Source organism: Drosophila takahashii, chromosome 3R, assembly GCF_030179915.1.
Source record: "Drosophila takahashii strain IR98-3 E-12201 chromosome 3R, DtakHiC1v2, whole genome shotgun sequence".
NCBI lineage: Eukaryota > Metazoa > Arthropoda > Insecta > Diptera > Drosophilidae > Drosophila > Drosophila takahashii.
In genome coordinates, this window is record NC_091681.1 from 663,267 (window position 1) to 677,469 (window position 14,203).

A 14,203-nucleotide genomic window follows, 5' to 3' on the forward strand; every position below is an offset into this window, starting at 1 on the left:
AGCCTAAGTATAAAATTTAAAAAATAAATAAAACATCAGCCATATATTTGGATCCAATGGGCGCAGAAGAAATTGTCTCATCCTCTTGGAATTTGGTTGTTTTCTATAATTTGAATGCTTATTTCGAAATGATAAGCAAGGGAAGCGTTCTAGTGAACAAGATGAGACGGGTGTGTGAAAAACTTCATAGTTTCGAAGATCAGTGTAACCTTGTTCTAGACAATATTTTAAAACAAATAACTGAATTAGAAGAAAATAATAAATTATTCATGGCGCATAGTAAGCAAAGAACAAACCGTGCTCCATTTGACTTCATGGGGTCCTTATATCACATATTGTTAGGAATTATGGATGAGGATGATAGGGTACAAATGGAGCAAAATATGAAAAACTTGTTAGATAACAGCCTAAACGATCTAGGCAAAAAGCAATTGTCTATCGTAGCTAATAATAATTTTAAATATATGAATAAGCGTATACAGAATATGACGGCAGTACTACAAGAAAGTTATTACGTTTATAAGGAGTCTATAAATTTCTTTATGGTCACAAAGCAATTGACTAGTTTAATTGAAGATTTTGAAAGGACACAAGCAGGTATAATTAGTTTGTTAATTGATAAAACATGGACGACTGAACACGAATATTCTTAAGCCGAGCCAACTGAAAAGCGAGATATCAAAAATCAAGGAAAGTCTATCTGAGACACTAGTGTTACCAGAAAAAAGAACTGGAACAGAGTTAAAAGAGGTATATACGCTTTTAACAGCTGGGTAAGAATTTGTCAACTGCGCATATGAAATTTTAGATTTTCTTCAAACTCGGGTACCTCGTAGAGTTTAGCTTGGATATCATCTGTGATTTTTTTTAAAATTTTTTGGTGACCATTTAGGGGCGATATGAAATATCCAATGAGTACAATTCTTACATGTTTAAGCTGAAAGTTTGCACAACTCAATTACTCACTGATATTATGCACATATATTAATATCATAATTATACCACCGTCCCTTCATATAGCTGCTATACAACTCGATGGATTTTCTTAATGTTAGGAAGGTAGGCTTTGAAAAAATTTTTTGTTTCAGATTGTAATTTTAATTTTTTAAAGCCTACTTTCTTAACAATAAGAAAACCCATCGATTTGTATGGCAGCTATATGAATTTGATATTAATATACATATGTGCATAATATCAGTGAGTAATTGAGTTGTGCAAACTTTCAGCTTAAACATGTAAGAATTGTACTCATTGGAAATATAAATAGGGTTTTTCTAAATTCGCATAAAAAATTATATATCTCGGAAATGATGAAAAGAAACAAAAATTTTTCTTCGGGTAAATTAAGTTGATTATGAGATGGACAATCTTGGATAATTAAGTTTCTTTTATAGGATGAAGAAGACATTCAAAACCGCGATACAAAATTTCAAATAATTAATATTTATACTTATTGGACAACAAAAAATTTAAGGAAATTATTTTTTAACTCCCCCAGTACACATTTAAAAACGTGTAAAGTTGCACGTTGTTCTTCTAAGCCGTTCTCGAGATATACTAATTTAAAGTTTGAGAACATTTTTTAAGTTCTTAACTTCAAAAGTTCATAGCGCCCCTAAATGAACACCAAAAAATTTTAAAAAAATCACAGATGATATCCAAGTCAAACTTTACGAGGTACCCGAGTTTGAAGAAAATCTAAAATTTCATATGCGCTGTTAAGAAATTCTTACCATATTGTTTCTGTTATAATTTGTGTTTTAGTTTCCGTAATAATTTTGGTTTTGGCCTTGGCCATAATTTCCTTGATAATTATTATGTTGGTAATATTGGCCTCTACCGCGATAATTTCCCTGGTAGAAATTATTTCTTCCTCGTGTGAAATTACCTCGATAGTTTCCTCTGCCATAGCCTCTATAATAACTACCTCGGTTATTTGTATACATTACACTGTGGTTATTTGTTTGTTGATTACTGCAGTGTATGTATTTTGTTATAGCGTCATTCATATTATTAAATGAGTCTGCTTTCAAAATTGTTTTAGTTTTTCCGCTTTCGCAATTCTTTATCAGAGTGGATATAGCTTCTTTTGTGCTGAATTTGTCAGAGTGTTAAGCATTTAATCCTTCATCGATATATGATGCTTCTAGCACTTTACACAAGTTATCAAGTTCGTTTGTGAACTGAGTTGCAGTTTTTCCTCTTTGGTAAATATTTGCCATTTTAGCCTTAATTACTCTGAGTTTTCGCTAACTTTTGTAGTTTATTAATAATAGCATCAATTGTGCGTTCATTTTGTACCTTGTGTAGTGTAGATCCTACAATTTTTGATTTGACGTCTTCTACAGCCAAATCTTCAAACGATCTCTTTGTCAGGTCAACCAGGGGCAACTCTGGGTCGGAAGTGGCCGGAAGTGGTCGAGCAACGCGGGCGATTATGTATTGAAAATGAAACCTAACACCGTAGCTTCGGACCTCACGGGGGAGGTTAAACCCCAAACCGATTCCGCTACCATCGAGGAAGGGCCGCTCCGGCTCCGATGGGAACGGAAGGGGTTGCTAGGACCAGCACCCCACTAGACACCAAAAACACCAACCCACACAACAGCGGAACCCAGCCGGGTACCAGCAAGACAGCCACTGTTACGCATCAGCAGCGCAAGGCCAAGGTCAGTCGGGCTCGTTTTGTTCTCGGGAAGATTGCCGAGGCAGAGGGCAAGACTGACCAGCGCGATGCGGAGGATAAGACTCGATGCCTTGCGAAGATCGCAGACTTCGAGGAATACATGAGGACGCGCCCTAAGGCCACTCAAGCAAACACAAAAAGGGACCGCTCGCACGAGGCAAGCGAGAGAGTTAACATGCCCCTCTCACCGGCCACAGGAAACAACACAGAAGCGACAACTACAAGCCTAACCCTGACGGACAATAATAAGGATTGCCAACATACGGAAACCCAGGGTACACTGATAGAGTGGACTCGTACACACTTTGACATAATAAACATTCATTCTTATTTGGTACTCCAAGCAACACAGTCGTTTATTTCGAAAGCTTCATTCCAGCATTTTTTAAAATAATACTCGCATTTGAGACCTCCTCTACTCCCTCGGTCACAGGACGGTAACTGGCGCAGCCGGACTACGAACAAGGGATTAATCAAGCCCACTACGCTCATAGTTCTAATTTCCTTGTAGGCTGAGGTGAGTGAACAAGTGACAGTGGTGGTTGTGAAAATTTTCGTAGTGGAAAAATAATAATAAATTGTGCAAATAATACATGTAAACAAACCAAACAAAAATCAAAATTCTAATTGCCACGCAAGCGACCGTATATGTGTACATCAACCGCTGATAAGGCACCGGGATCGCTTTTGCAGGGCAATTATACAAACTGATAATTATACAATTATAGACTGACAAAGGAATTAGCACATTTGAAAGGAATTCAAATAGAATTAAAGGAGTTAAATGTACATCATATATCTGGTCATACCTCTTTGATTTTTAATAATCGTAATCATTATAATTATAATAATATATGCCATACAAAAATGTAAATTTAACTATTCCTTGAATCTATTGTTCATTGTATGCTTTAAAACCGCTTTTTTGATTTTATTATCTGCTTAGATTGTTTAAATTAGAATGCGAGTAAACATGTATGTTTCTCTATGTATGTTCAGTAAACGTATTTAGTTTTTAGTTCTAGAGGTTGCCATGACTTATTCAAAGTTTGACAACATTTGGGAGTAGATAATAAAATCAAAAAATCTGTTTTATTCGTTTAATAAATCCAATAAAATGTCTTTATAAAAACGCTTTAAACCGAAATTATAGCATACAATGAACAATATATTTAAGAAATAGTTAAAATTAGTTCCATTCAAGATTTAATTCTCAGATTTCTTTTTTCATCAGAGAAATCTTGAAAATTTAGGGATTTTCAACTTTGGCGTCGAATTTCAAAGACATGGGCAATGGTTGACAATGGAGACTATTTTTTAGGAATGCCGTGATGTATTGAGAGTAGATTTCAGCGAAAATAATAAAGGTTAGTCCAATTATACAGGCGACATAATTCGAAATGTCGGCAAACATCGTTTTTTTGTATTCTCATCTATACCGCGGAACCTGTAGGTAATGGGACATAAGTTTGTATGGGACTTTTACTCAGGAGCACCCAATTATCATTGAAAACTAGAATTGGTTCGTGGAAATTTCACAAAGTTCAGTTTTGTGTTCCTGTGTTATAAGTCAAATTTGAAAACGACACACCTAATCCTGCTGGCCCTTTAATTATAATTAAAAAAACTATTTAAAACAAAGTAATGTATTATAAAAAATATATTTAAAAACATTGTGTATGTGTTCGAACACATGGGGTGCGTTATTACCTAGCATAGTAATTTATATTTATAGCATAGCATAATTAAGCATTGATTATAATTTTAGGAATATTACCTAAACTTTAGGCCCTCGATTCCTAAAAGTATGTGACCTAAAATATGGTTTTTAGGCAATAAGACCCGTTTTTTAGGGAATTGACTCAAGTTACACCCAGAAAAAAAGACTTTCCTAAATGATTTTCCGAATGAGAAAATATTAGAAAGTCTATTTAATGACGAGTGTAATAATTTTTCGTCACAAATGTTGATATCAAAACTTTTGTATGTTTAAGGTGCGATCGTCACTAGTTTTTTACCTCGTTAAGAGGTGTTTTTATTTGATATCAGAAGTTTTTGTTTGGTTACATTTGCTCTCATAGGAGCTAATACATACATTTAAATTTAAATTGGTCAATCATAATTTGTAAGCCATTGTATTTAAACAAATTAAGTTAAAAAGGCGATGAAGTATATCAAAATACCTTTTAAACGAGTTATAGCACATGTCTGCACCTTTAGTAGTGTACTAACGAAATTTAGCTATTTTTAGCTTTTTTCCCGCTAAAGTAGCGGCTTTTTCCAAAAGTCGTAGAACAAAAGATTCCTATATGTAACTCTTAAGTGCAAATTTACTGATTCCATGACCCTAAAATACAGTTCGTATACCCTCACACAAAATTCAACACTCAGGGAGCGTTAGTTGTTCGAGCTGGCAAAAGTGGCTATTTTCGTATAAAAATAACTTTTAAACGTGACTTTTTACAGTAATGTGTTATATACCAAAATTTAAGGAATCTCAAGGGCTATACAGTTTAAAGTTGTAAGGAAAATCGTTAGAGCCGTTTTTGAGAAAAATAAAAAAAAGCTAAAAAAAAAAAGTTTTAAAAAATTGTCTTTTGTTCATATTTTTTTAACTATTACATTTACACAAATTGCATATAGACGTTTATAGCATTTAAAAATACCTTTCAAACGAGATGCAGCACAAGTCTGTAGCTTTTGTAGTATAGAAGTTTTGACAAATGACCCCTCATTCGACGCGTATTTTCAAAAGGAATGCAACTAAAACATTGCGAGGGGGCATTTATCCCCACCCAACAGCTCCAAATTTCGAAATCTTCACTTTTTCACTTTCACCGCTCTCTCTCCCAAGCCAATTGATTTTCTTAGAGTCTTGGTATGCAATCCTGTTAGTTTTCGCAATACCTTTCGATAGGTGTATCATTCATTATGATCGGACCATCACAGTAGATTTTTATTTCTTCGTGTATATCATATCATATATATATAGTAGTCGCCTTCGCACACTCTCCCGGTGCGCTTCGTCACTACATGGACTGCCGTCCATAGTGATAAAAAAACCTGTATCTTATCCCTTACCAATTGTGGCATACAGAAAAAATTTCGTCGAGAACTAAACACATTTAATATTATAGCTTAATTATCTTGGCCTTCTGTGAAAAAAAAAATGCATTGGCTGTGTCATGCCGTCTTGACGGACTAAAACAAAAAAATTATATATTTTTATGACTTATGGATTCCGAGATATTGCAGGTGAGGAAATTGCCCCAGTGACGAAATTACCCCACTCTCCCCTACATGCTGTACGAATTTTGAACTCTTTGCCAAATTATTTGAAAACTATTACTGGCAAATAAAAATGTAGAGATAAACTTAAACAAAACTTTAAATTTAAACTTAAATTAATTAGTGATTTTATCGACCTATGCTTACTGTCTGTCTGTCTGTCTGTCTGTCTGTCTGTCTGTCTGTCTGTCTGTCTGTCTGTCTGTCTGTCTGTCTGTCTGTCTGTCTGTCTGTCTGTCTGTCTGTCTGTCTGTCTGTCTGTCTGTCTGTCTGTCTGTCTGTCTGTCTGTCTGTCTGTCTGTCTGTCTGTCTGTCTGTCTGTCTGTCTGTCTGTCTGTCTGTCTGTCTGTCTGTCTGTCTGTCTGTCTGTCTGTCTGTCTGTCTGTCTGTCTGTCTGTCTGTCTGTCTGTCTGTCTGTCTGTCTGTCTGTCTGTCTGTCTGTCTGTCTGTCTGTCTGTCTGTCTGTCTGTCTGTCTGTCTGTCTGTCTGTCTGTCTGTCTGTCTGTCTGTCTGTCTGTCTGTCTGTCTGTCTGTCTGTCTGTCTGTCTGTCTGTCTGTCTGTCTGTCTGTCTGTCTGTCTGTCTGTCTGTCTGTCTGTCTGTCTGTCTGTCTGTCTGTCTGTCTGTCTGTCTGTCTGTCTGTCTGTCTGTCTGTCTGTCTGTCTGTCTGTCTGTCTGTCTGTCTGTCTGTCTGTCTGTCTGTCTGTCTGTCTGTCTGTCTGTCTGTCTGTCTGTCTGTCTGTCTGTCTGTCTGTCTGTCTGTCTGTCTGTCTGTCTGTCTGTCTGTCTGTCTGTCTGTCTGTCTGTCTGTCTGTCTGTCTGTCTGTCTGTCTGTCTGTCTGTCTGTCTGTCTGTCTGTCTGTCTGTCTGTCTGTCTGTCTGTCTGTCTGTCTGTCTGTCTGTCTGTCTGTCTGTCTGTCTGTCTGTCTGTCTGTCTGTCTGTCTGTCTGTCTGTCTGTCTGTCTGTCTGTCTGTCTGTCTGTCTGTCTGTCTGTCTGTCTGTCTGTCTGTCTGTCTGTCTGTCTGTCTGTCTGTCTGTCTGTCTGTCTGTCTGTCTGTCTGTCTGTCTGTCTGTCTGTCTGTCTGTCTGTCTGTCTGTCTGTCTGTCTGTCTGTCTGTCTGTCTGTCTGTCTGTCTGTCTGTCTGTCTGTCTGTCTGTCTGTCTGTCTGTCTGTCTGTCTGTCTGTCTGTCTGTCTGTCTGTCTGTCTGTCTGTCTGTCTGTCTGTCTGTCTGTCTGTCTGTCTGTCTGTCTGTCTGTCTGTCTGTCTGTCTGTCTGTCTGTCTGTCTGTCTGTCTCTATGAACGCTGAGATCTCGGAAACTATAAAAGCTAGAAGATTGACATTTTGCATGCAGATTCTGGGAGTTCCTACGCAGCGCAAGTTTGTTTCAAAAGGGTGCCACGACCCCTCTAACGCCCACAATCGCTTAGATACGATTTTAAAAATTTCAATATTCTGGAAAAGTAAAAATGCAGTTTTATTGTGTTTATCAATATCTATCGAAATGTAGAAGAAATTTTTTAAATCGGACCATTCGTTAAAAAGTTACGGCGGATCAAAGTTTTTCTCCATCTCCTTCGCACTCCCTTTAGCTGAGTAACGGGTATCTGATAGTCGGGGCACCCGACTATAGCGTTCTCTCTTGTTAGAACTTGAGTTTTAATTCAACAGTCTAGCAATTCAACACACTGCTCTCGGTGAGGAGTGAACCTCGGACTTTCTGGGATTTGCAAATTTCGGTAGGTCGTCAACGCTACCTCATCAGCCAGAGAAGAGGATGTGAGCTGAGCGTCGAAACTTCTATTTATACTACATCTAGGAGTATGTAATTAAGCATTACATACTTATAGGTGTGACTTACGTCAAAGCTTCGTCGCTAAACTTCTAAAGGTTGTGAAAGCTATTTTCGTTGTCTGTTTGGAAACAATCTGTTTCCCAATTTTTCAGACGTGAATAACAACAACTAATTACTTAACTGTTGTATGTCTCCCTTTTTGTTAATTACTGATTTAATCGACCTATGTTTCAACTTAAATATTATAATATTGAAAAACAAGAAAGGAAGCTACCTTCGGCCAGTCGAAGCTTATATACCCCTGCAGATAAAAAATGCTCACTCGGTGCAGTTCCAGGGATTCCAGATTCAGCGTTTCTATTTATTTAAATTTTATTTTTAAGTAGTCAAGAATCAAAACGCCTACTTCCTACAAAGTTACAATGAATTTTCTTATATTTGTTTGAATATTCCTATGGGAGCCTTAAGATATAGTGATCCGATCCGGCTCATTACGTCATATGTACTACCTGCAATAGAAAGAAGACTTTCGGGAAAGTTTCATCGCGATAGCTTTAAAACTGAGAGACTAGTTCGCATAGAAACGGACAGACGGACAGACGGACATGGCTAGAAAGACTCGGCTATTGGTGCTGATCAAGAATATATATACTTTATGTGGTCGGAAACGTCTCCTTCACAGCGTTGCAAACATCTGACTGAAATTATAGTACCCTCTACAAGGGTATAAAAATTGGAAAGAATTTAAAGTGTTTTTGATTAAAACTGTTTGTAGAAAGTGTATAAACGCAGTAGAGAATCGGTGAACCACTTGTGGCGCTGGGATCTTAAAAGAATAACAAGAAAATAAATCATATATCATTGCACTTTCTGCCAATATTGAATTACTACAGCTAGACCGTCAGTCTGCCTAACAGTCATCAATCTGCCGATGCAGCGAAATTTGCTAAAACCACGATGCGAATCTGGTGCAATAATTGTGGTTAATACTCCATTTAAAACCTTGACTCATGCGAGTCATGAAGGATAGCTGTAATTTTATGTTCTCCTTATATAATAAATACCCATATGATATATATCGAGCTTGACTCATGCGAGTCATGAAGGATGGCTGTAATTTCATGTTCTCCTTATATAATAAATCAAATAAAAACACCTCTTAACGAGGTAAAAAACTAGTGACGATCGCACCTTCAACATACAAAAGTTCTGATATCAACATTTGTGACGAAAAATTATTACACTCGTCATTAAATAGACTTTCTAATATTTTCTCATTCGAGAAGTTACGGCTTTCCGAATTTTAGCTATTTATAGCTGTTTTCCCGCTAAACTAGCGGGTTTTGTACAAAAGTTTTTTATATCGATGTGATGAACGTCATATAAAATTTTCAGAACTAAAAAACATATTTTGGACAAGTGGACAAACTGACAAACAGAAATTTTCATTTTGGCTATAACTTTTGAACGGAGCGTCGGATTTTGACATATGACCCCTCATTCGACGGGTATTTTCAAAAGGAATACAACCAAAACATTGCGAGGGGTCATTTATCCCCACCGGCCCCAACAGCTCCAAATTTCGAAATTTTCACTTTTTCACTTTCACCGATCTTTCTCCCAAGCCAATTGATTTTCTTAAAGTCTTGGTATGCAATCCTGTTAGTTTTCGCAATACCTTTCGATAGGTGTATCATTCATTATGATCGGACCATCACAGTAGATTTTCATTTCTTCGTGTATATATAGTAGTCGCCTTCGCACACTTTCCTGGTGCGCTTCGTCACTACATGGACTGCCGTCCATTGTGATACCCATATGATATATATCGAGCTATCGAGTTTATGTGTCAACGTTTATTCGACATCTAACTTATCTCTCTATTCGATATGTCGATAAGATGGGCTCTCTGTTCGTTACTTGAACACATACGTATTTGATATGAGCCATTAATTTCAACCGAATTATAACTAATAAACTTAAGGCAAGTAAATATAATTCTTCACCTTGCGTTCACGATTACTCTGGGACTTTATTGAGTACCTACCTAGTAGGTACGTCCGAAGTTCGGACGTCGCTATAGGCGCGGTATTATCCCAGTAGGTAGTACCTACTTCCATTAAAATTTTGGATTGGACAATAATTGGATGTAAATGTAAATAATGTTCTTAAATATGTAGTTACAACATACCTGAAGTTCCAAGTCCAGAAAAAGTTAATATGGAATCAAATACTTGCACCATTACGGACTCTTCTTGCTCAGCGATCATACTTAGACAAAAAGGAATTTGTTGTTTACTAAATGCCCAAAATGAATGTGAAAACCCTTTGTAGCTTTCGCCATGATCCTGTACGTTAGAACCTTGTTCCGATCTCAATTTTTCTAGTCGATGCTTTGACAGACGTCTAAGAGTGTTTCTTAGAAATCCACCCAGCTCTTGGGGCTTTTTAACAATGTTCAAATCCACCAATTGTCGTCTGCAAACAACAACATTATGATATAGCCTGAGTCTGTCCTCGTTGGTAGTTCCTTTAATTTTTTTTGAGCACTCCACAATATTTAAAATCCAATTTGACAGAGCAGGGTAATACGAAATTATTAGAGATCCGATGTCATTTTTTTGTACGGTCTCAAAAACGAAACATTTCTGTGACTCTATAACAGGACATTCAACTCGAGTGTTTTTGTAAAGTTGCTGAGAGCCACGGTTAAGTGATATAGTTATGAAACTGTCACTAGGGTCCAACATAATTGATTCAATATCTACGTATTTAAATTGATAAATGACCGATTTATCTTCAGGATGAATAAACATTATTCCATCACTATGTATTCCTAGTAATATTTTGTTTTCAAAGTTCCAGTACCCTTTGTAATTTACTTTAAACATCGTTGTGCCATAAAGTGGATATTGCATTACGCAACTTAAGTATAATACTTTAGCTGTCAATTCATTTCTTGAAGAACCGTATTGACGGTGGGCTTGTGCTAGAATTGGTATCCAAAATTGTTTTTCTCTTGTCTTAGAAATTCTAATTGGTAAGAAGTTATTAATATCTGAATAATATTCTGGTTTTGGTTGATTCGATGGATCTCCTAAAGCTACTTGAGCTTGAAGTCCAGCTAGTTGAAGTGCCACTTTTTCGCTTACCGGGAATTCGTCTTTCTGTAATGCCAGTGTTAAAAATTAAAATTAATTAGTAAGGACAATTTATTTTCTTTCTTATTAAGCAATAACACTATGCAGGATCAAAAATTTACCTCGATGGATGCTATATTTTTGTATTCGTTACGAATTCTCAATTCCAAAGAGTTCTCCGACGCAAGGATTCTTAGCAAAAGGACCTCAAAGTTCGAAAAATGTTGAAATTGACCAACTTTGCTGAGCTCTTAGAGGCAAATGGATGCATGGTTTGATTCGATGTTAAAGTTTTTTAAAAGATACACCCTTTATTTTTCAAACCCCATACTTAAAATTATTTTAGAATTTTTTTAAGTCAGAAATAAATTCCAAAAAACATAGTCAAAAAACTGAAAAACATACAGCTGCGGTCAAAATAGTAGTAGTGTTGCCGCCTTGTGTTTTTAAAAGTTTAATGTTGTAACTTTTTTTATCCAATTAGTCTAAAAGTAAAATTATAATCAATACAATATAACCACGAAAAGATCAATTACAAACTTCCTTTTGGAAAACGTAGTTTAACTTGGGAATTCGTAACGAATCCAAAAATATAGCATCCATCGAGGTAAATTTAAAAAGCACTAAAAATTCTGCACAGTGTAATTGTACAAACTTGAATTTATTAATATATATTTTTGTTTTCTTATTTCAGCAGTACCAACATTAAAAATAGTATTATTGCTCTTGTTACAAGATCTAACATTTTTCAGTAGTTAATAACACAGGTCAACAAAATGGACTTTATTAAAAGGTGCAGGCCTATGGGCATTAAAATATGTTAATATAGACGTATATAAGCATATCTACATACTTCGTTTTCGCGTTTAACGGGTGGTATTTGTGCAATCGCGGTTTGAAAAAAATAGCAACATTTAATGTTTTGAATTAAGATATCTTCGAGGGTCTTTGCCCAACTGTATTAAAACTTATGCCAAAAAATGGCTTAGATGCCCATCTACATAATTGCATTTAAGGTTCCACTATTATTTGAGTCAATCAAAGCCATTGAGGTAATTTGTTCACCTCTATTCACAACCAACTTGATGCGGTGAACAGTCTTAAAAAAATACAATTAAAAATATGTGAAGTAAAATATTTGACTGGCATCTAGAGGCGACTTTTCCCAAATTTTTGAGATAAAACCCACTATTGTACTTCGAGGGATGGAATTTATAGAATTTTTTCCCTAAGAACGGGAAAAGTAACAAGTATTTTGAAATTCCATTTTACATAAATATCTGACACATTCGTAGAAATTTGCCTTTCAATTTGGTTATCAGTAGACGCCGAACATCAAAAAAATGTATTTTCAAGGGGTTAGAATGCCTGTTAAATATCTCCCCCAACAATTTTAAGGCTACGCCACTGTTATCTTTAAAAAACCTACTGTGTGAAGTCACGACCAACTCGTTATGTAAGAGTTACTTAAAAATACTTGTTACTTTTTACGTTCTTATGAAAAAAATTCTATAAATTCCATCCTTCGAAGAACGATGGTCTTATTTATCTTAAAAACTCGGTGAAAGACGCCTCTAGATGCCTGTCAAATATTTTAGGGCACATATTTTTCGTTTAAGGGGGGAAATACATATAGACAAAAAAAATTACATTTCTTTTTATTATTTAAATTGGTAGAACAACTCTTTAAGAATGTGTCATGAAAGTTTCACGAAGAAATTCGAACTATTTTGGAACTTATACCAGGATGACGGCACCCACCTTCCTTGTGCAGTAGATATATTTCATTACTTTGAATGCGTTTTTCTCGAAACCATATTTTCCTCAGCTGCGGATCGTGTATCTCAAAAAGTAATGCTTCGATCATTATGCTGCTTTTACAGAAATGTTTGTAATGAAATTGCCGACTGTCTGAACCTACTTTATGTACAAATTTGTACGGTTAAGTATTTTTTGTTAAGAAAAAACAACAACAAAAAATATGAAAAAAAATATTTTTGACTTTGAAAGAATGCCACAACAAGAGTTTTTTAGATATTTTATGTAAGTTAGGTTCAGACAGTTTCTACGTTATTTCTTAACAAAATAAACTTGGTTTCATAAAAATCGGATATACACAGCGACCTGTGGACGATCCGCAGCGGGCCTACTTTTTTTTAATATAGCCTGACAAAAAATTACCACGGCCGCCATTTTGAAAGATCCCAGCACTATTCCTTATTGGTAAAAAAAAATCACGAAAAACATGACAAAATTATATATATGGGCACTTCCAAAATGTCGCTCGGGACATTTGCACACCTTTAAAGTTGATAAAAAATTGTAAAACAATGGATTTTAGTTTTAATTATGGGTTTTTCTTTTCACTCATCCCAAGCTCTATTTTTTTGTAAAAATCTTCATTTTGTACCACTTTTAGTTTTTAAGATATCGGTAAAAAACTGCCGTATTCGCTCGGGACAAAAGTAGAAGTGGATTTCGGGGAAGTTCATACAACACCAGAAATTAGCGAATTCTGATGGAATATTTGAATGCGATTTTTTTTAGAATGTTGTTCAAACATGTCGCTGTGAAATGCTTTTGGTTTTACTTAAAAATTCTTTGACGTTTTTTTTATGCAGTTTCAACCACATTCGCTCGGGACAAATTAACAACAGAAGACAGGTCCAAAAAATAACAAAAAAATAGCCAAAAACTGATTTTTGCGTATATTGGTGGGGTTTGTCATAAAAATAATCAAACTATACTCCAAATTTGTAGTTAAGGTCAGTATCCATCTAATTAGAAACTAATATCTGGGCAAAATCATGTGGAAATATGTTTTATTCAAGTTTCAAGGTTTTTGGCTTGGTGAACTTTTTTCTGGAAGTGCCCATATATATATATATATATATATATAAAACTATGTATACACATATGTACATATGTAAATAAATATATACATTAGGGCGGGTCGATTTGTATGGGGCCGAAAAAAGTGATGAATCGTATAGGGGGAACGTAATCTTTAAATGATTCTAAGTCATACTGGCGAACATACTTATGGAGTAAAATGACGTTTGACCCCCCCCCAAACGCGAATGAAAAATACAGCTTTTTTTGAGGAAAATATCATAGTAGTCAGCTCAGATGTATTACAAAATTTGAAATAAAAATTTGAAATTGATATTCAGTAAGATATCTGTGCTGACTACTATGATATTTTTCTTAAAAAAGCAGTATTTTTCATTCGCGTTTGGGGGCGGTCAAACGTCATTTTAGACCATAAGTATGTTCGCCAATATGGCTTAGAA

General features: G+C 35.6%; 1 protein-coding gene across 8 annotated transcripts in view; it reads right to left on the minus strand.

The window, feature by feature from the left end:
* Myo81F (Myosin 81F) overlaps positions 1–14,203 on the minus strand; it is a 1,428,838-nt gene that overhangs the window by 533,082 nt on the left and 881,553 nt on the right. For all 8 annotated transcript variants that reach the window (XR_011419017.1, XM_070216714.1, XM_070216710.1 and 5 more), the window contains one exon: positions 9,962–10,937. Coding sequence is in view for 7 of the 8 variants with exons in the window: in XM_070216714.1 (XP_070072815.1) it covers positions 9,962–10,937 (976 nt within the window). In the remaining variant the exon portion in view is untranslated. The remainder of the gene's footprint in view (positions 1–9,961; positions 10,938–14,203) is intronic.